Source organism: Cryptomeria japonica, chromosome 9 (genome assembly GCF_030272615.1).
Source record: "Cryptomeria japonica chromosome 9, Sugi_1.0, whole genome shotgun sequence".
Classification (NCBI taxonomy): Eukaryota; Viridiplantae; Streptophyta; class Pinopsida; order Cupressales; family Cupressaceae; genus Cryptomeria; species Cryptomeria japonica.
In genome coordinates this window covers 463,771,539-463,787,162 of record NC_081413.1, presented here as the reverse complement: position 1 = coordinate 463,787,162, position 15,624 = coordinate 463,771,539, and the positions used below count along the sequence as shown (strand labels likewise).

Below are 15,624 nucleotides of genomic sequence, written 5' to 3'. Positions count from 1 at the left end.
CACAAACATTTGTTTGTTATGTTCAAATGAAACGATTGTGCACCATATAAAGATAGTGTACATAGTACTCTACTGTTTCACTTTATAATGTTTTGGTATATAGGTTCATCCCTTAAAATGTATCAATGACACACACCTTAGTGGCATGTCTAACATAGATGATATATGAGGATATGTCTTCTACTTATACTATCAGCAGTGCCTTACACTCTAATAGCTCACCTAGGGAATACCTGTCAATATTGATTCAAGCCATTCGTTTGACGGTCAAACGAATGGCTTGAATCAATATTGACAGGCATTCCCTAGGTGAGCTATTAGAGTGTAAGGCACTGCTGCATAGATGGCACACTCGCAGAGTACTCGGCGAGTTGCAAAAACTCGCCGAGTTTTTGAGCTCTGCGAGTTTTTCTAACTTTAACTCACATCAAAAACTCGCCGAGTTTTTGCGAAAAACTTGCCGAGTAATCGCCGAGTTTATTTTAAAAACTCGGCTAGACAAAAAAAACAAGCCCAAATATGTGAAAAAATTATCAAATTTTTGTTTTTTCAGGTCAGTTTCATTCTCTTCATCAGAATATACACATGGAATATAACATTTAAGTATAAGAAAGAAGTATATTCCATATATACTTTCAGGATGTTTGAGAGTGGTTTCGGACCTCCAGGAGTTATAATGCAAAATCTAGTTTTTGGAGGATTCTTCAATTTTCCAGACTTAGTCAAATTTCAGGATCCTTCGGCAATGCCCCTTGACCCCAACCTGGAGGCGTTGCCCCCAAACCCCCGTCGAAAAATATAGGGGGAAACTGTGTTGATGGAAGTAGGGAAAATTTAACCTCCGAGTCTGATTACGCTCCATATAACAACATAATTAGCATTGAAGAAATCCTGGTATTATACATTTTAGAGTTGAAAGTTTGAAACTATGAGTATGAATGATGAAATTTCAAATATGATGAAAGTTTTAAACTAGGTTTGGCTAGAGCTGGGAAGAGGAAGTTGTATTTACTTTTGGTTTTACAAAAACTATTTACTATTTTGCTTCCAGCCATCAGCATTTCTCACGAGGATGCGATTTCGTAGACACTTTGCATTTAAATATATCTAGAATCAGCTTGTTTCTTTTGTGTTATTATTTATTGACTCATTGGATGCATCTTCTCATTAAATTTTGCAAAAAAAATGCATTTTTTATTAAAATTAAGCATGTTTTTACGTTGCCGAGTTTTTCGCCGAGTTTTTCCAAGTTTTTCCCAAGTTTTCGCCGAGTTTTTTTCTCAGGGGCTTGGCGAGTCGAGCCGAGTCGCGAGTAGTTCAACTATGGTTTGACCATTGTATTAGGTATCCTCTTGAATACAATCAGACCCAAGTTTTGATCAACTACTATTTAGGTTCTTTAGATATCAGACAATAAAACATTGTTCAAATTGTGCTTATTTATTTTCCTTACGATCACATGGTTTTCTATTTAATTTTGCTGTGGCTACTAACATTACTGTTCTGATGGTTTATTAATTCAGGTCTAAATTTGTTATGTATGGCTTATTATACATTATGAGTTTGTGGTCATTTTTTCTTAGCTGCTGCATTCATCCGTAGTAACTAGCCTTGAGAAATAATTCTATTTTTCAAAATTTATGTTTAGATGTTATTATGTTGAAGTTTGATTCAAATATATTCATTTACCAACCTCTCTTTTTTTTAAAAGTTTTGTGTGGTCTGATTTGTATAATGTGGTCCTGTTTCAACGATAACATTTATTAATCAAGAAACTTTTCCCTCATGGCATGGCATTTATGCAGGGATGGCCTTGCCTATGGATCACACTGGAAGCGATTGATTGAAGCTGGAACGAATGACTGGGGTGGTATCTCACCAATCACCAAAGACTGGGTAAATCCAGAGGTGGGACTGTGAATTAGTTTTTTCTTTAATCACAGAGCGTAAACAGAAACATCCATTTCGGCTGGAACTGGAAACTTATTTAAGATAGTTTGGAATGTTTGACGTTGGTAGTAATTTCTCTATTATTATTTTTTTGACACGATTAAAATTTTTTATAGGTGATTCCTCCTTTTGGTACAGAACTATAAAATATTCTGTACAGGTCAACTTTGATCCATTTTTGAGTTTTTACAATCTCAAAGTCTCATCCTTATTTTGGAACCCAAAATTTCTCTTCACATTTGAGTGAATGAAGCTGTATAGAACAGAGATTTTTTGCCTCCAATATTCCATGTAGATGTCTGTTGCTCTCAAAATTTATCAGTGAGGGTTTGGTTGTCATTTCATTTGAATTCATGATGTTTTACGATAAAAAGGATGAGTTTTATAGAGTTTTCTGTGTTAACTATTTGAACTAGGTTTTGTCTGGGTACATATAGACTGTCAATTTAAATAGGGTCTATTTGTATTATACTTCTAGTTGGCTGAGTTTGTTCAGAGAATTATATAGTTTGATGACATTTGAAGAGCCTTTTGATGTCTTTTCGGGCTGCTTTGGAGGAGCAAACCTTGCCTATATGTGCAACTACAACAGCATATATATTGTTTAAAAATAAATAAATCAACAAACCATTAGTATTGAAAATTTTATAAGTAAAATGTTGTTAGTTTTTAATGCCTATTACTGTGTTTTGATAATATGGTTTTTTCCGACTATGTATTAATTGTTTGTCTGCTTTGGGTAATTATAAGTGTTGGTTGGTCGATGGTTGTGTTCCTTTTGGCGTTTGTTAAGTTCTTTAAATAGATTTTGTATTGTCAATGAAAGCAAGATGTAATGTCCCTATTTTTAGGCCATTTTGTAGTACAGCTAGTGCTGGTCTCTAGGTTGGTGGCAACATGGTCAAGGTGATATTTTGATGATGCAAGTGTGTTCAGACGGGTTAGTGGAGATGAATGGCACTTTTTGGGGTGATTCTGGACAAGTTGTCCAAGAATTACTATTTATAGCAAGTTGGGATAAGTTACTATTTTTAGCAGTCACTATTTATAGTAACTGCCATTTTTGGTAGCTAGCCATGACTTCTGTCTCCTCTCAGCTTCAGCATGCAACATCTTCAGTTTCAAAGCCTAAATAGCTGAGCGGAGCCTAGGTTTAGCATATTACTATTTATAGTAAATGATATTTTGGGGGAATTGGCTATAGTTCTCTAGTTGGTTCATGGATCACCTTCTAGGCAACTTTCACAGGTTTTGACAGACAATTACTATTTTTGGTAAGTCTTTGGCACGATGGGGTCCAACCTTACTATTTATAGTAAGGCATCAGGATGATCTGGCACGTCTTGGTGATCTTTCGGGAGAGAGCAAAATTATCAGAAGATTATCATTTTGGTTTATATTGGTGATTGGAGGATTAATTCAATTATTATTAATGTTAAATGCTTTAATAATATTAAATTAAATTAAAAGGTTATTAAAAGGGGTATTAAATACTACGACATTTAATAATTTAATAAGGCCAACATGTTTGGCTAACTTGGGTGCCCATCATGGAGATATTAAGTTATATCAAAAAGAAAATATATAATGTGCTTTTTAATGATTAAAAAGGCACATAGAAAATCATGTCCTTTGAGGAAGATATAAAAAGCTAGAATGCAATCAATTCCTCATTCATTAATAAAATTACTTTTTGAAGAATTGGAGAAATTGTGAGCAGGGGTTTGCTGCAATTGGAGAATTTCAGGCTTCCGGGAACAAAAATTCCCAAGAGTATGAATGCTTGCATGTGTGGAACATCATCCAAGAGCATTGATTTTATGGGGCTTCAATTGAGCTTATTTTTGTTAGTGTTGGAAATAAGCCACACCTGGACCGATGATGGACTGGTCCAAGAGGGGCCAGTAGCTTAGTGGTAGAGCACTCTAGCAGCGTATGGAAGGTCCTAGGTTCGAGTCCTAGCTGATCCATGTCTCAACATGGTATCAGAGCCAGGTCCAGGCTAGGAGCCCCAAGCACACGAGAGGTGTGGCTTAAGGGGGGCTGTTGGTGTTGGAAATAAGCCACACCCGGACTGACGATGGATTGGTCCAAGAGGGGCCAGTAGCTTAGTGGTAGAGCACTCCAGCAGCGTATGGAAGGTCCTAGGTTCGAGTCCTAGCTGGTCCATGTCTCAACAATTTTCAGAGAATTTGATAGAGGATTCAAGAATATATTCAGAGATTATTGATCTATAGGTTGAAAGCATTCTAAAGGACAGATTTGAATAGTTATTACACACATTTTAAGAGGAATATCATTGCAACTTTCAGTCATACCAATTTGAGGGTTTCAAGAGGAAGTATGACTTTCCTAGGGCACGTTTTTGACCAAACAAGGCTGCAAAGGGACGTTTCATCTTCTTCCAGCCAGCTGCCCTCATTCTAGCTTTCCACATACTCAAAATTTCATGTTTGAATTTATTGTATGCAATTCACCAATCTAGGCGTGAAAAACTAGGGTTGATCATTTTCCAGAATTGTGATTATTGCCTGTAGCTGGTCAATAAATATTTCAGCAAATACTATATTATCTATTGCTAGGCAATTTGAGTATGCTTATATTTAATTAATTTAATTCTGGCAGGCAAGGGTTTAACTGTGAATTTAAAAAAAAAATTAAATTGTTAAATTGCAATTCATAGTTTATTTATAGTATTATATTTATATTCTGAAAACATCAAATCAAAGAAAATAAAGAGCAATTAAATCGAAAGTCAGAAAATATCCTTCAATCGACTTTGATCCTTGGTTGACCATCTCTAGTCTTCTTTTGTAATAAATTCATTTGTGTATAAATGTATACTTTTACTCCTCTGTTTGGTATGCATTATTAACTTTGTTCATCAATTCAAGTATTCATTTTATCATATAGGAGAGTAAACATTGGTGCCTTTGTCTTAAAAGAAATCAAGTCTTATTTGAGAGATTCATGGCCATAGACCTTGATGAAGGTGATCAAGACCACAAGGTGGTCAAGACCATGATATTAGGTGATCTTTAGGGATCATAGAGCAAAGAGAATGAAGGAGAAGATTACTAGAAGCACTTGATGAAAATACAATTATACAATTCCCATGTTGGAGCCCTCCTCAAGAACGTGGTTAGAGATGAAGTGTAAGCCAAAGTTAGAGTGTGAGTTGAAGTCGGAATCTTAATTCAAAAATGCTCCCACCAAAAGGCAATGCATGGAGTGAGAGTGGGAGGAGATAGCCAAGCACTTACCATTGCTTGAATGAAGTGTGGGTTGATCTTTTTGACCATGTGGAAAAATCAAGACAATTTTTTCTAGACAAGGTAAGGTGGGAGACGAAGTTGAATTCCTTCATAGAAGTATACGATAGTGACCTTTGGGGCATTGAAAAGTTGTAAATCAAAGGAGAAGCAACCAAGCCAAGGGTGTATAAAATAAAATTTGAAGGTAAAATAGGCAAGCTTCACGTTGAAGTTGAGGGAAGAGTTGGGATTCCTACGTGATCGAGAGTGTGGGAGAAGCATTGGAATGTTTGAATTAGAACTCCCTAGCAAGCAAGTTCTAGGTCCTAATTTGCATCAGAATTAAGCCATGGTAAGCCCTACAATATAAAAACAAAAGCTACCCAAGTTTATAGACAACAGATCAAAGGATCTTGTGAGGCATTGTGAGGTTGCAATCGACTAATATATAGAAATCAACTAAACCTCTTGAAGCACATGGGGGATATTAAAGAAGGCCTTTGCATAAGAGTTTAAATTGCTTCATGATGATAATGAATTAGTAGTAGGTGTTTACAATGCAAAACAAGTTAAGCATGAACACATATGATCTTATAATTGTAGGCTTCTTGTAAAGTTAGAAAAAGAATTGGTGGACGATCCTAAGTAAAGATGGTTCATTGAAAGTCTACTTCTGTCTTTAAGAAAAAAGGTGAAGTAGTACCACCCTCTTGTTGACGTGTCTAAAATCGCATTACTACGACTCCATCCGGCCAACGTAGAATAGAATACTAAGAATCCTATCCTCTCTTGAAATAGGAAATCCCTAGTGCTGTTTTTAATTGATCAATGGGGATTACTTCAATGTTTCGGTTGTCAGGTCTTGACTGCAGGATAGCTTAGTGGTTTGATGTGTTTTGCTGGAAACACAAAGGGGACTTAAGGTTAGACGGACGGCTTCGAGCGAGTTCCCTAAAGTTCAACAGTCCTATATCATCTAATCTTGCTTGGATTGGTACTATCTCAGCTTGACTGTATGGTTTCTTCTTGATAAAAAAAAGGGAAAAAGGAAAGGGGAAAAGAGATAGAGAATATCTAATTAATTTATCTAACATAACATATTCAGGAAAACAGACAGAAACCTCAAAAAACCAGATTTAACATTAATAGGTAATAAAGCACAATGTTGTAAAATCTAGTGCAATCTTCAAAGGGAGCTGAATTTTCATGCTACTAGACGTAAATGCAGAGTTTGACATCCATTCACTTGATGTTTAACAACCGAACTAAGCACACAAATGGGTTCAGACTAACCATGCAGGGGGAGTGACAATCAGCCAATCCTTAATGGTATGAACACCAAGGTTTCTATCAAATATTATCCTAAAAATACTATCTGAAAACAAAATACATAACAAGAATATTAAATGGTGAAGAAGGAGACCATGCACTCACAAAGAAATGAAACAACTTTAATTTCCATTAATTCTGCATGAATTTCGCCAGAGTTTCAGCAACAATCTTAGACTTCTTACAAAAAAAAGGGAAAACCAACCCATTTAAATAGAGCTTCAAATTTAGATGAATGGCCAAGATTAAAACAAAACAAGTGGCCCAGATTCATCCATACAATATAGTACCCATGCCCATAAATAGGAGGCAAAATATCAACAACCACCAAAGGAGGAATAATAACTACCTAAAAAGGCAATTAATAACTACCCAAAAGCAGCTCAAAAAGTGCACATGCACGGAGCTCAAAATTTACAACTGACTTAGTAGTTAGAAATGAACTTTATGGTCAAGAAGTGCTTTTTAAGATTTTAAAAGAATTCTGCACTTTATGAAAACACTTTTTCCTTTTCTGCTGTAGACCCCTTTTCTAGAAATTCATCCTCAGCGTGCAAATATTCTTTCCAGAGGTCTCGACCTGCCGCACGCTCTGCTCGAACATATTCTTGAAATCTGATGCATAGCTGGAACAACACCATGAACTAAGGCATAGGAGGGTGGCGTATGTTATATTGCATGCCCTCCAAATGACGATATACATGCTTTAACCCATCCTTCCAATCGGACCGATGAGCCTCAAAACAAAAAATGTCTGAATGCAACCCACTGGAAAACTCCAGGTCCTTCGTGGAGCAGGCGACCTTATCCATTTTCAATCTATCCTCCCAGTCCGGCTGCACTAAGTCATCGGACAAACTATTTCTCCAGCCCAGAACCATTGATCGGAGGATCCTCCCACCAAGGTCCCTCATGTCCCTCAAAATTTCCTTGCATGTCTCCTGTTCTTTATTAATGCTGCCTTTCGTGTCATTCTTCATGCTGGCAGTCCAGTACCATTCTTTAAAAATGTTGATGTCATAAGGATCCAGGATGGTAGATAATGTAGGAATTTGCGCATGGGTCCAGAAGAGAGCCCTCATGAGGGGAAGAGTTGTAGCAACGACCTCCTGAACCCTGAGGCATTCCCTCTTTACCTCGAACAATTTGACCAAAATGGTCTCTCGGTGGTGGACCATTTCCTTTACATCTTCAATGATCAGCTCTCCCCTTTCCTTAATGTCTTGAATCCATTCCTTGACAGCCTTGGCGGTATCCCGTACTCCTTTGAACTCTATCGTAGTCCTTTGCTCCAATGCTGATGGGGGAACATGGGATTCGGGGGCATGATGCAACGGTCTCAGAAAGTGATTAATGTACCCCTCGGCCTGCTCAACACGAACTCAGTACATGTTTCTCTCAACAGTTATCTCGTCGAGTTGCTTGAGCAAATTTTGCAGAGTCCTTGAACTCCTCCCTTTCTTGTTCTTTGGTGGCTCGCCCTATCGTGACGGTTGTAATGCTATAATTGGCCAACGCAATTTGATCTGCTGGCTTATCAACAGGCGGGGTAGCGATATGGATGGTGCGGTTTCTCTGCTCATCCTTGGTGATTCGGGAGTAGGTCTTAGGCTTTTTCTTCCCTTTGGACTTTGTTTCCCCTATGCGAGAGAAAATATCCTCCAAGTCGATAGGTGGCTTGGTGGCTGCCTTCCGCTGTGCACGAGCAACTAACCAGTCTTGAGGTATGGTTTGCTCGGATGTCATGGCCAAATTTCCACTCTGCTCCTTAGAGGTTTCAGCCAATTCATTGCATATCTGCAATTGATCTGTCATAGGAGGAGTAGAGGCAGTATCCAACCCTTTGCTTATAGCTGAGTTCTCCCCTACCTCACTGAACAACTGTCGGGTATCCCCATGTGATGGTTGCTCTTCAGTTCCGTCGAGCTCGTTGGTCTCATCCACCTTTCGTTCTCCTTCGATGGTGGTGTCGTCTTTGCCGGTACTATGTAGTTGTAATTCATGCCGACTCCCCTGGGTGAGTTCATGTACATCAGCCTCTCGATTGGATGGAATCTCTCCTTCCTCAACTTGGTTTTCAACGTCACTAGAATCAATGATCCTCACCTCTGTATTTAGCTCGTTTTGTGCCGAAGGATTATCAGCCTCGAATGCATCAACATCGCTTTGGGAGGCGGAGCAGGTATATAATCAAGTTCAACTACATCATCATCGGAACTGGGGTCCTTGGATGATGAAGTGACTTCTGGCCTTCTAATAGGGATCTTTTCCCTTCTATTCCTTTTTGACGCCCGAGTCCCTCTATTAGCTCTGGCTTTCTTCCTATTTTCGGGTTTCTCAACCTCTTCCTTTGGTGCACTTGAGTTTCCCTCATCCTCCGAAGACTGAGAATCGAGACTACGCATCATATGGTATGTGAACAAAATTCCCTCATGGGTTAGTCTCTCAATCTGCTGGTGTAACCACTGATCGGTGTACCTTCTTGGAGCTGCCATAACTGCCTCAAAATTAGTGATCGGATCCTGAGACCAATCAATGCTCGGCAAGAGGTACCTTACCGCCTCAAAATCTTGGACCTGTAAGCAATTGCCAGAATCTGCCACCTGATCCGGGATCCGGCGGTATTCATAAAGTCGCATTTACTGCACACTTAACCTTGAATATTCACGTCGTCGGACCTCATAGTCATCAGAACAATTCTTCCAATAGTCTTCAATTGATTCCTTTGCTCTGTAGTGCCTGCCATAGGCTCTTTTTGCCAAATTGTCACGATCAAAACATTTCCTTGGGAAATGTTCCTGTAGGCCATAAGATGCTAATTCGGCAAGTGACTCATCGACATGTGCTGAATTTTTTAAATGCACATCGAGGTGACCCAAAATCATAGGGAAGGTGAATCCGGACTATTTCTCGTCTCTGAGTAAGCTGCCCGCTAGATGTGCTTGCCTTGCAACTTCCAGAAGAATTACTTTGTCTGTTGGATAGTGTGGAAGTTGGAACGGAGCTCCCTCAAAGTTGGCTATCCGGATATAGAAGAACCTAGGGAATTGAATAAACCAGGCGTCGTACTTTTGTACCAAAATGGTAGCCTACTTTGAGAGCCTTATGTGCAATCCCCCCTGCATCAACCTGACTAGGCGCATTGTGAAGGCGTCATTGATTCGCTCATACTGACCAATTGCATAAGCAGGGTTGTTCTTTTCCCTTTGAGCTATGTCATAGTAATGTAGCTGAGGATAGCAATCGTACACCTTTACCTAATTGGGCTCGTTCCCGATTTCACCCTTCTTGATCAACCCTGTCAGTGGCTGGTGTCGGACGAACATATAAACTAGGTAAGAGGTCATGGTGAAGTGCTTCTTCTCTTCAAGTTCGACCAATTGGGTGTGGATATTATCACTGATGATTTGGGCCCAGTCGAACTTAGATTTCCCGACAAAGACCTGCTCCGTAAAGTAGAACATCCACTCTTCAAAAAAGTTAAATTGAGGGAGTCCCATAACCCGGCTGAGCAAGGTGACCATATCTCCATGCTCATTGTGAAAGTCACTTCTGGGGGTCTTTGAAAGATCCCTGATGGATCCCCTTGCTGATCTGCTGTAGTTTTTAAATTAATAAACTATATCTTCTTGTGATGCCTTTGATTTGTTTTAGAGAATAGACAGAAGTTGCAAAAGGTTTTTTTTTTTTTTTTGTATTTTGATAGTTTTCAAACAAGTAATGAATAATGAACAGTAAACATGAAAGGAGACTGAAAATAAATAAGAACATACAGCCAAATTCAGAATTGCTACAAGCTGTACCAGACAGATTTCTGATTTGTAAAACCAAATAATAATTCCAATGCAGAACCAAGGAACTTACATCCAACAATGATGCCAAACTGAAAGGTGAATAGTGATCATGAATCAAGAATACCTGTAAGGCTGAACACATGCATTCCTTACATTCCACATGGGATGTACCTGCTGCAAATGGCGGCCCTAAGGCTGCAAGGATCAGTCCCAAGCTGAAGAATCAATTTGCCATGCTGAAACCCTTACTTTGCAACCTGAATCCACAATGAAGAATGGCGTACTCAATCTCTGTCAACAATGCACTTTGCCTGAAGAATCCAATGCCAATAACTGCTGAGGGCTATGTCCCAGCCAGTCCAGATCTTGGGGTTTGCGTCCCAAATGAAGAATTGCCCACTCAGAGCTAATTCGCAAAATAAGTTTGATTGTGTAAAAAGATAATGAACAATTTGGTCTTCATCTCCTTATATCTCCTTACCTTTCCAAGCCAAACCCTAAAAGGGAGTAAAGTTGGCGCATTATGAAAAGAGTGTTATTTTCAAATTATGGCGTCAACTATAGGAAAATAACACTAAATTGCAAATAAATAGCTTTAGGCATCCAAAAAGACTCCGGAAGGTGAGAATCATGTAGGTTCAAGACCTTTCCAACGAGCTATAACACATAGGCATATCAACCCAGATGAAGCCAAAAACCTCTTATTACTCCGAAATGACTAAATACATAGCCTTATTTTAATTTATTTAAACGCCAACTTAGGAAATATTTAAATATATTAAAATATCTCCAGGTATCCAAAAATAGCCCAAAATGACGAAACAATCATGAATATAACTTTGTCACCTATCTGTGATCGATGCCGGAAAAGCTAAGCTAACTGGCAGTCCCATCCCTAAAATCTAGGGATGCTCCTAGAAACTAGAAAACACACCCAAACTCCCTGAAACTGAAACTGAAACCATGACATGGTCTCGTGGAACCTCCAATATGGGAACTGCCACAACCTCCTAAAAAATAGGGAATCTCCCTAAAATCAAGGAACTGCTCCCAATGGCCCTCAAACTGTTTGAAATGCCAACTTCGGATACTGAATACCCTGCATGAGTCTCTATCCACCACTGCCAGCCTACGAGACCCCATAATAGGCTAACTCACATGTCTGTAGTAGACAAACTAAAGAGGGGACATGACAATCTTTTTCCCGATTCTAATACTCGGGGGCCTTCTCTCCCTATACCATCCCTCGTTTATCAATGTCCTGCATTTAGCAGGGTTCATGTCATATGCAACTTGTGCTTCATCTATGGTTGTCGCAATGGGGTTATCCGGGAACGGGATGTCGAATGCGTCGCCAATGGCCTCAGGTGTGAAGTCAGCTAGGACCATATTCTCCTGAACCACTAATCTGGTCTTTGGCTGATAATGTCGGGCAACCTCAACTACTAGCTCATAATTTTGCACTGATGGAGGAAATTCTGTTGCCTGGTGTTGACGTGTCTGAAATCGCATTGCTGCAAACTCCATACGGCCAACGCAGAATAGAATAGCCGACTGATTATCCTACTCTCTCTTGAGATAAGGAAGTCTCTAATGCTGTTTTCTAAGTTTGATCAAAGGAGACTACCTCAAGGTTTCTTTTGTCAGGTCTTGACTGCGGGATCTCTCAGTGGCTTTATGTGTTTATGCTGGAAACACAAGGGGGCTTACGTTTGATTAGTAATTTCATATGCGAATTCCCAGGGACCTCTTTTGGTTTTCTTTCAGGTGATGTTGATTTATTTGAAGCTGACTTAGCAAGACTGGATTTCTAAAAAAAGGATAAAATTGGGAGGAAAGAAAGGAAGGGTAGCGAGAGAGAACAGTAAATATTAACTAGGACAACAGATTTACCCAAGCAGACAGACACCTCCAGGAAACCAGGTTAAGCATCATCAGTCATTCAGACACAATGTTTGCATAAACTTAGTGCAATCTTCAAAGGAGAAACCAGATTTTCATATTACCAAATACAATATTAGAACTTCTATATTCATGATATGTGTGCTTTTGATAATCGAACTGAATCATAAAATAGCCCAGATTAACCATGCAGAAAGGAAAAAAAGCAATCAGCTATCCTCTAATGGTATGGACTGTGGAGATTCTATCAGATGCTTGGTAAGAACTGCGGTGTAAAATGAACAGACATAATTAAAAGCTTTCTAATTTAAATGAAGAAGGAGACCATGCACTCACAAGGAAATTTGAAGGTAATTTCAATCCATTGTATTAATTCCTGCAAAATTTCTTCAGAGCTTTCGCAACAATTCAAGAACTTCCTCCTAAATGAAGGAAAACCAGTCCCCTTAAATAGGTTTCCAAAAATGGATGAATGGCCAAGATCTAATCTAAACAAGTGGCCCAGATTCATCCTTACAAAAAGAGGGACCCACACTCATAAATAGGGAGATAAATATCTACAACTACTCAAAAGGAGCAATAACTACCAAAGGATAATTACAACTTTGAAATAATCCAAAAAGGGGAGGTGCACAAAAAAAACTTTACAATATGTTGACCAAAAGTCAACTGTCACCCTTTTGGGACAAAAGTGCACTTTTTAAGACTTGGGGGGAAAAAAGCATTTTTGAGAAACTGCTTTCTCTATTCTGGTTTCACATTCCTTTTGCAGAAACTGGTCTTCGCCATGCAGGTATTCTCGCCATAAATCACGACCTGCTGCTCGTTCCTCGCGGACATATTCCTGAAACTTGATGCATAATTGGAAGAGGGGATTAAAAGGGGGCATGGGAGGGTGGCGAATTTTGTATTGCATGCCTTCGAGATACTGGTCCACGTGCCTTAAACCGTCCTTCCAGCTGGAGCGATTACGCTCGAAGCATAATATGTCTGAATGGAACTGACCAGCAAAACTTAAGTCTTCAATGGAATAAGAAGCCTTATCTGCTCCCAATCTTCCCTCCCAATCCGGCCGGATTACACTGTCGGACAGGTCATTTATCCACCCTGAAACCATTGATCGGAGGATGGTCTTGCCTAGTTCTTGCATGTTCCCCAGAATCGCCTCACACGCGTCATTTTCTTTATCAATAATTTCCTGGGCATCGTTCTTCATGGTGACGGTCCAATACCATTCCTTGAGAACACTGATGCTATGGGGACTCAAGATGTCAGGCAGTGTGGGAATTTGTGTATGTGTCCAGAAAAGAGCTCTTAGGAGGGGAAGGGTAGAGGCCGCTACTTCATGCATGTGGAGGGATTCTCTCTTTACTTCTAACAACCTGACGAGAGTGAGCTCTCGATGGAGAGCCATTTCCTTTACTTCTTTGAGGATCTGTTCTCCTTTTTTCTTGATGTCTTGCACCCATTCCTTAACGGCCTTTGCGGTATCCCGGATTCCTTCAAATTCAGTTGTGGTCCTCTGCGCCAATGCCATTGGGGGAATATGGGATTCAGAGGGGTTGTGTAGTGGCCGTAGGAGCTTATCGATGTATCCCTCGGCTTGTTCAGCACGGGCTCGATACATGTCCTTTTCAGCCGTGATTTCCTCGAGCTGTCTGAGTATGTTTTGCACCGAGTCCTTAAATTCCTCCTTTTCTTGCTCTTTTGTAGCTCGTCCGATGGGGACAGTCGTAATGCTATAATCTGCAAGGGTTATTTGATCTGCTAGCTTGTTTACGGGCGGGGTAGCAATATGAAGAGTGCGGTTCCTTTGCCCATCCTTGGTTATCTTAGAGTATGTTCTCGGTTTCTTCTTCCCTTTTACTTTTGTTTGATCCATTCGTGAGAAGATGTCTTCAAGGTCGATGGGCGCCTTGGTGGCGGCCCTACGCTGAGCCCTGGCGATCAGCCATTCTTGAGGCACTGTCTGGGTTGAGGATAGGGTTAAGTTAGCACCTTGTGCTCCCATACTTTCAACTGGCTGATCACAAATTAACAGCTGTCCCGCCATCGGAGGGGTGGAAGAAGGAGGAAGCTCTTTGTTTGCATCTGAGTTCTCCCCTATCTCACTGAATAATTGTCTGATATCTTCCTGTGATGGTGGCTCCTTGGTTCCCTCGAGCTCATGGATCTTGTCTGTTCTTTGTTCCCCTTCGACAGTTGAGTCGTCCTTGGCTGCATGGAGGAGTAGTAATTCATGGCGGCTCTGCTGGGTAGGTTCATGCACTTCGATCCCCTGGGTGGATGGGATTTCTCCTTCCTCCATCTGGGCACCCAGCTTAGTCGGATTGGGACCCTTTTGCTCGGTGTCCGGCATATCTGGAGCAGGAGGATCATTGGCTTGGAATGCCTCTATGTCGCTCTGGGAAGGCGGAGCAGGTATGCAATCCAAATCTATGGCACCATCGGGCGAACTGGGGTCTGAAGATGAAGCGGTCTCTGGCCTTCTTATGGGAATCTTCTCCCTCCTTGTTCTCTTGGACGTCCGAGTCCCTCTGCAAGCCTTAGTTTTCTTCCTTTTCTCTGGTTTTTCAGCTGATGTCCTTTCATCTTCGGAAGACTGAGAGTCGAAATTGCCCATCAGATGGTAAGTAAACTGGACCCCTTCATGGACTAGCCTCTCGATCTGGTGTTGTAACCATTGATCTGTGTATCTTGCCGGGGCTGTCATGACTGCTTCGAAATCCGTGATTGGGTCTCGAGACCAATCGACGCCTGGCAAGAGATGCCTCACTGCTTCGAATTCCCGGACTTGGAGACAATTCCCCGAGTCTGTGAGCTGATCCGGGACCCGACGGTACTCAAAGAGTCGCATTTGCTGCACACTCAATCTAGAATATTCCCGTCGCCTGACTTCGTAGTCATCGGAGCAATTTTTCTAGTAATCTTCAATTGACTCCTTTGCTCTGTAGCGCCTACCGTAAGCTCTCTTTGCCAAATTGTCATGATCAAAACATTTTCTTGGGAAATGTTCCTGTAGGCCATAAGAGGCTAGCTCTGCAAGGGACTCTTCTGCTAGGGTGGGAGTTCTCAATTGGACATCATGGTTGCCTATGATCATTGGAAATGCGAATCCAGCCTGCTTGCTTTCTCGTAATAATACGCCGGCAGGGCGTGATTGCCTTGCCACTTCCATGAGGACTACTTTATCGGTTGGGTACCGCGGAAGTCGAAGGGGGGCACCTTCGAAGCCAGCAATTCGGATGTAGGAGAATCTTGGGAACTGAATAAACCAGGCCCCATACCTCTGCACTAAAATGGTAGCTTGCTCCGAGAGCCTTATGTGTAACCCTCCCTGCATTAGCCTGACTAGGCGCATTGTGAAGGCGTCGTTGACACGTTCGTACTGTCCA

General features: G+C 40.7%; 1 protein-coding gene across 2 annotated transcripts in view; it reads left to right on the top strand.

Annotated features, from left to right (window-relative positions):
• The window catches only part of LOC131072039 (uncharacterized), a 354,982-nt gene that overhangs the window by 50,944 nt on the left and 288,414 nt on the right, over nt 1-15,624 (top strand). For both annotated transcript variants that reach the window (XM_059211052.1, XM_059211051.1), the window contains exon 4: nt 1,806-1,908. In XM_059211052.1, the coding sequence (XP_059067035.1) occupies nt 1,806-1,908 (103 nt within the window). The remainder of the gene's footprint in view (nt 1-1,805; nt 1,909-15,624) is intronic.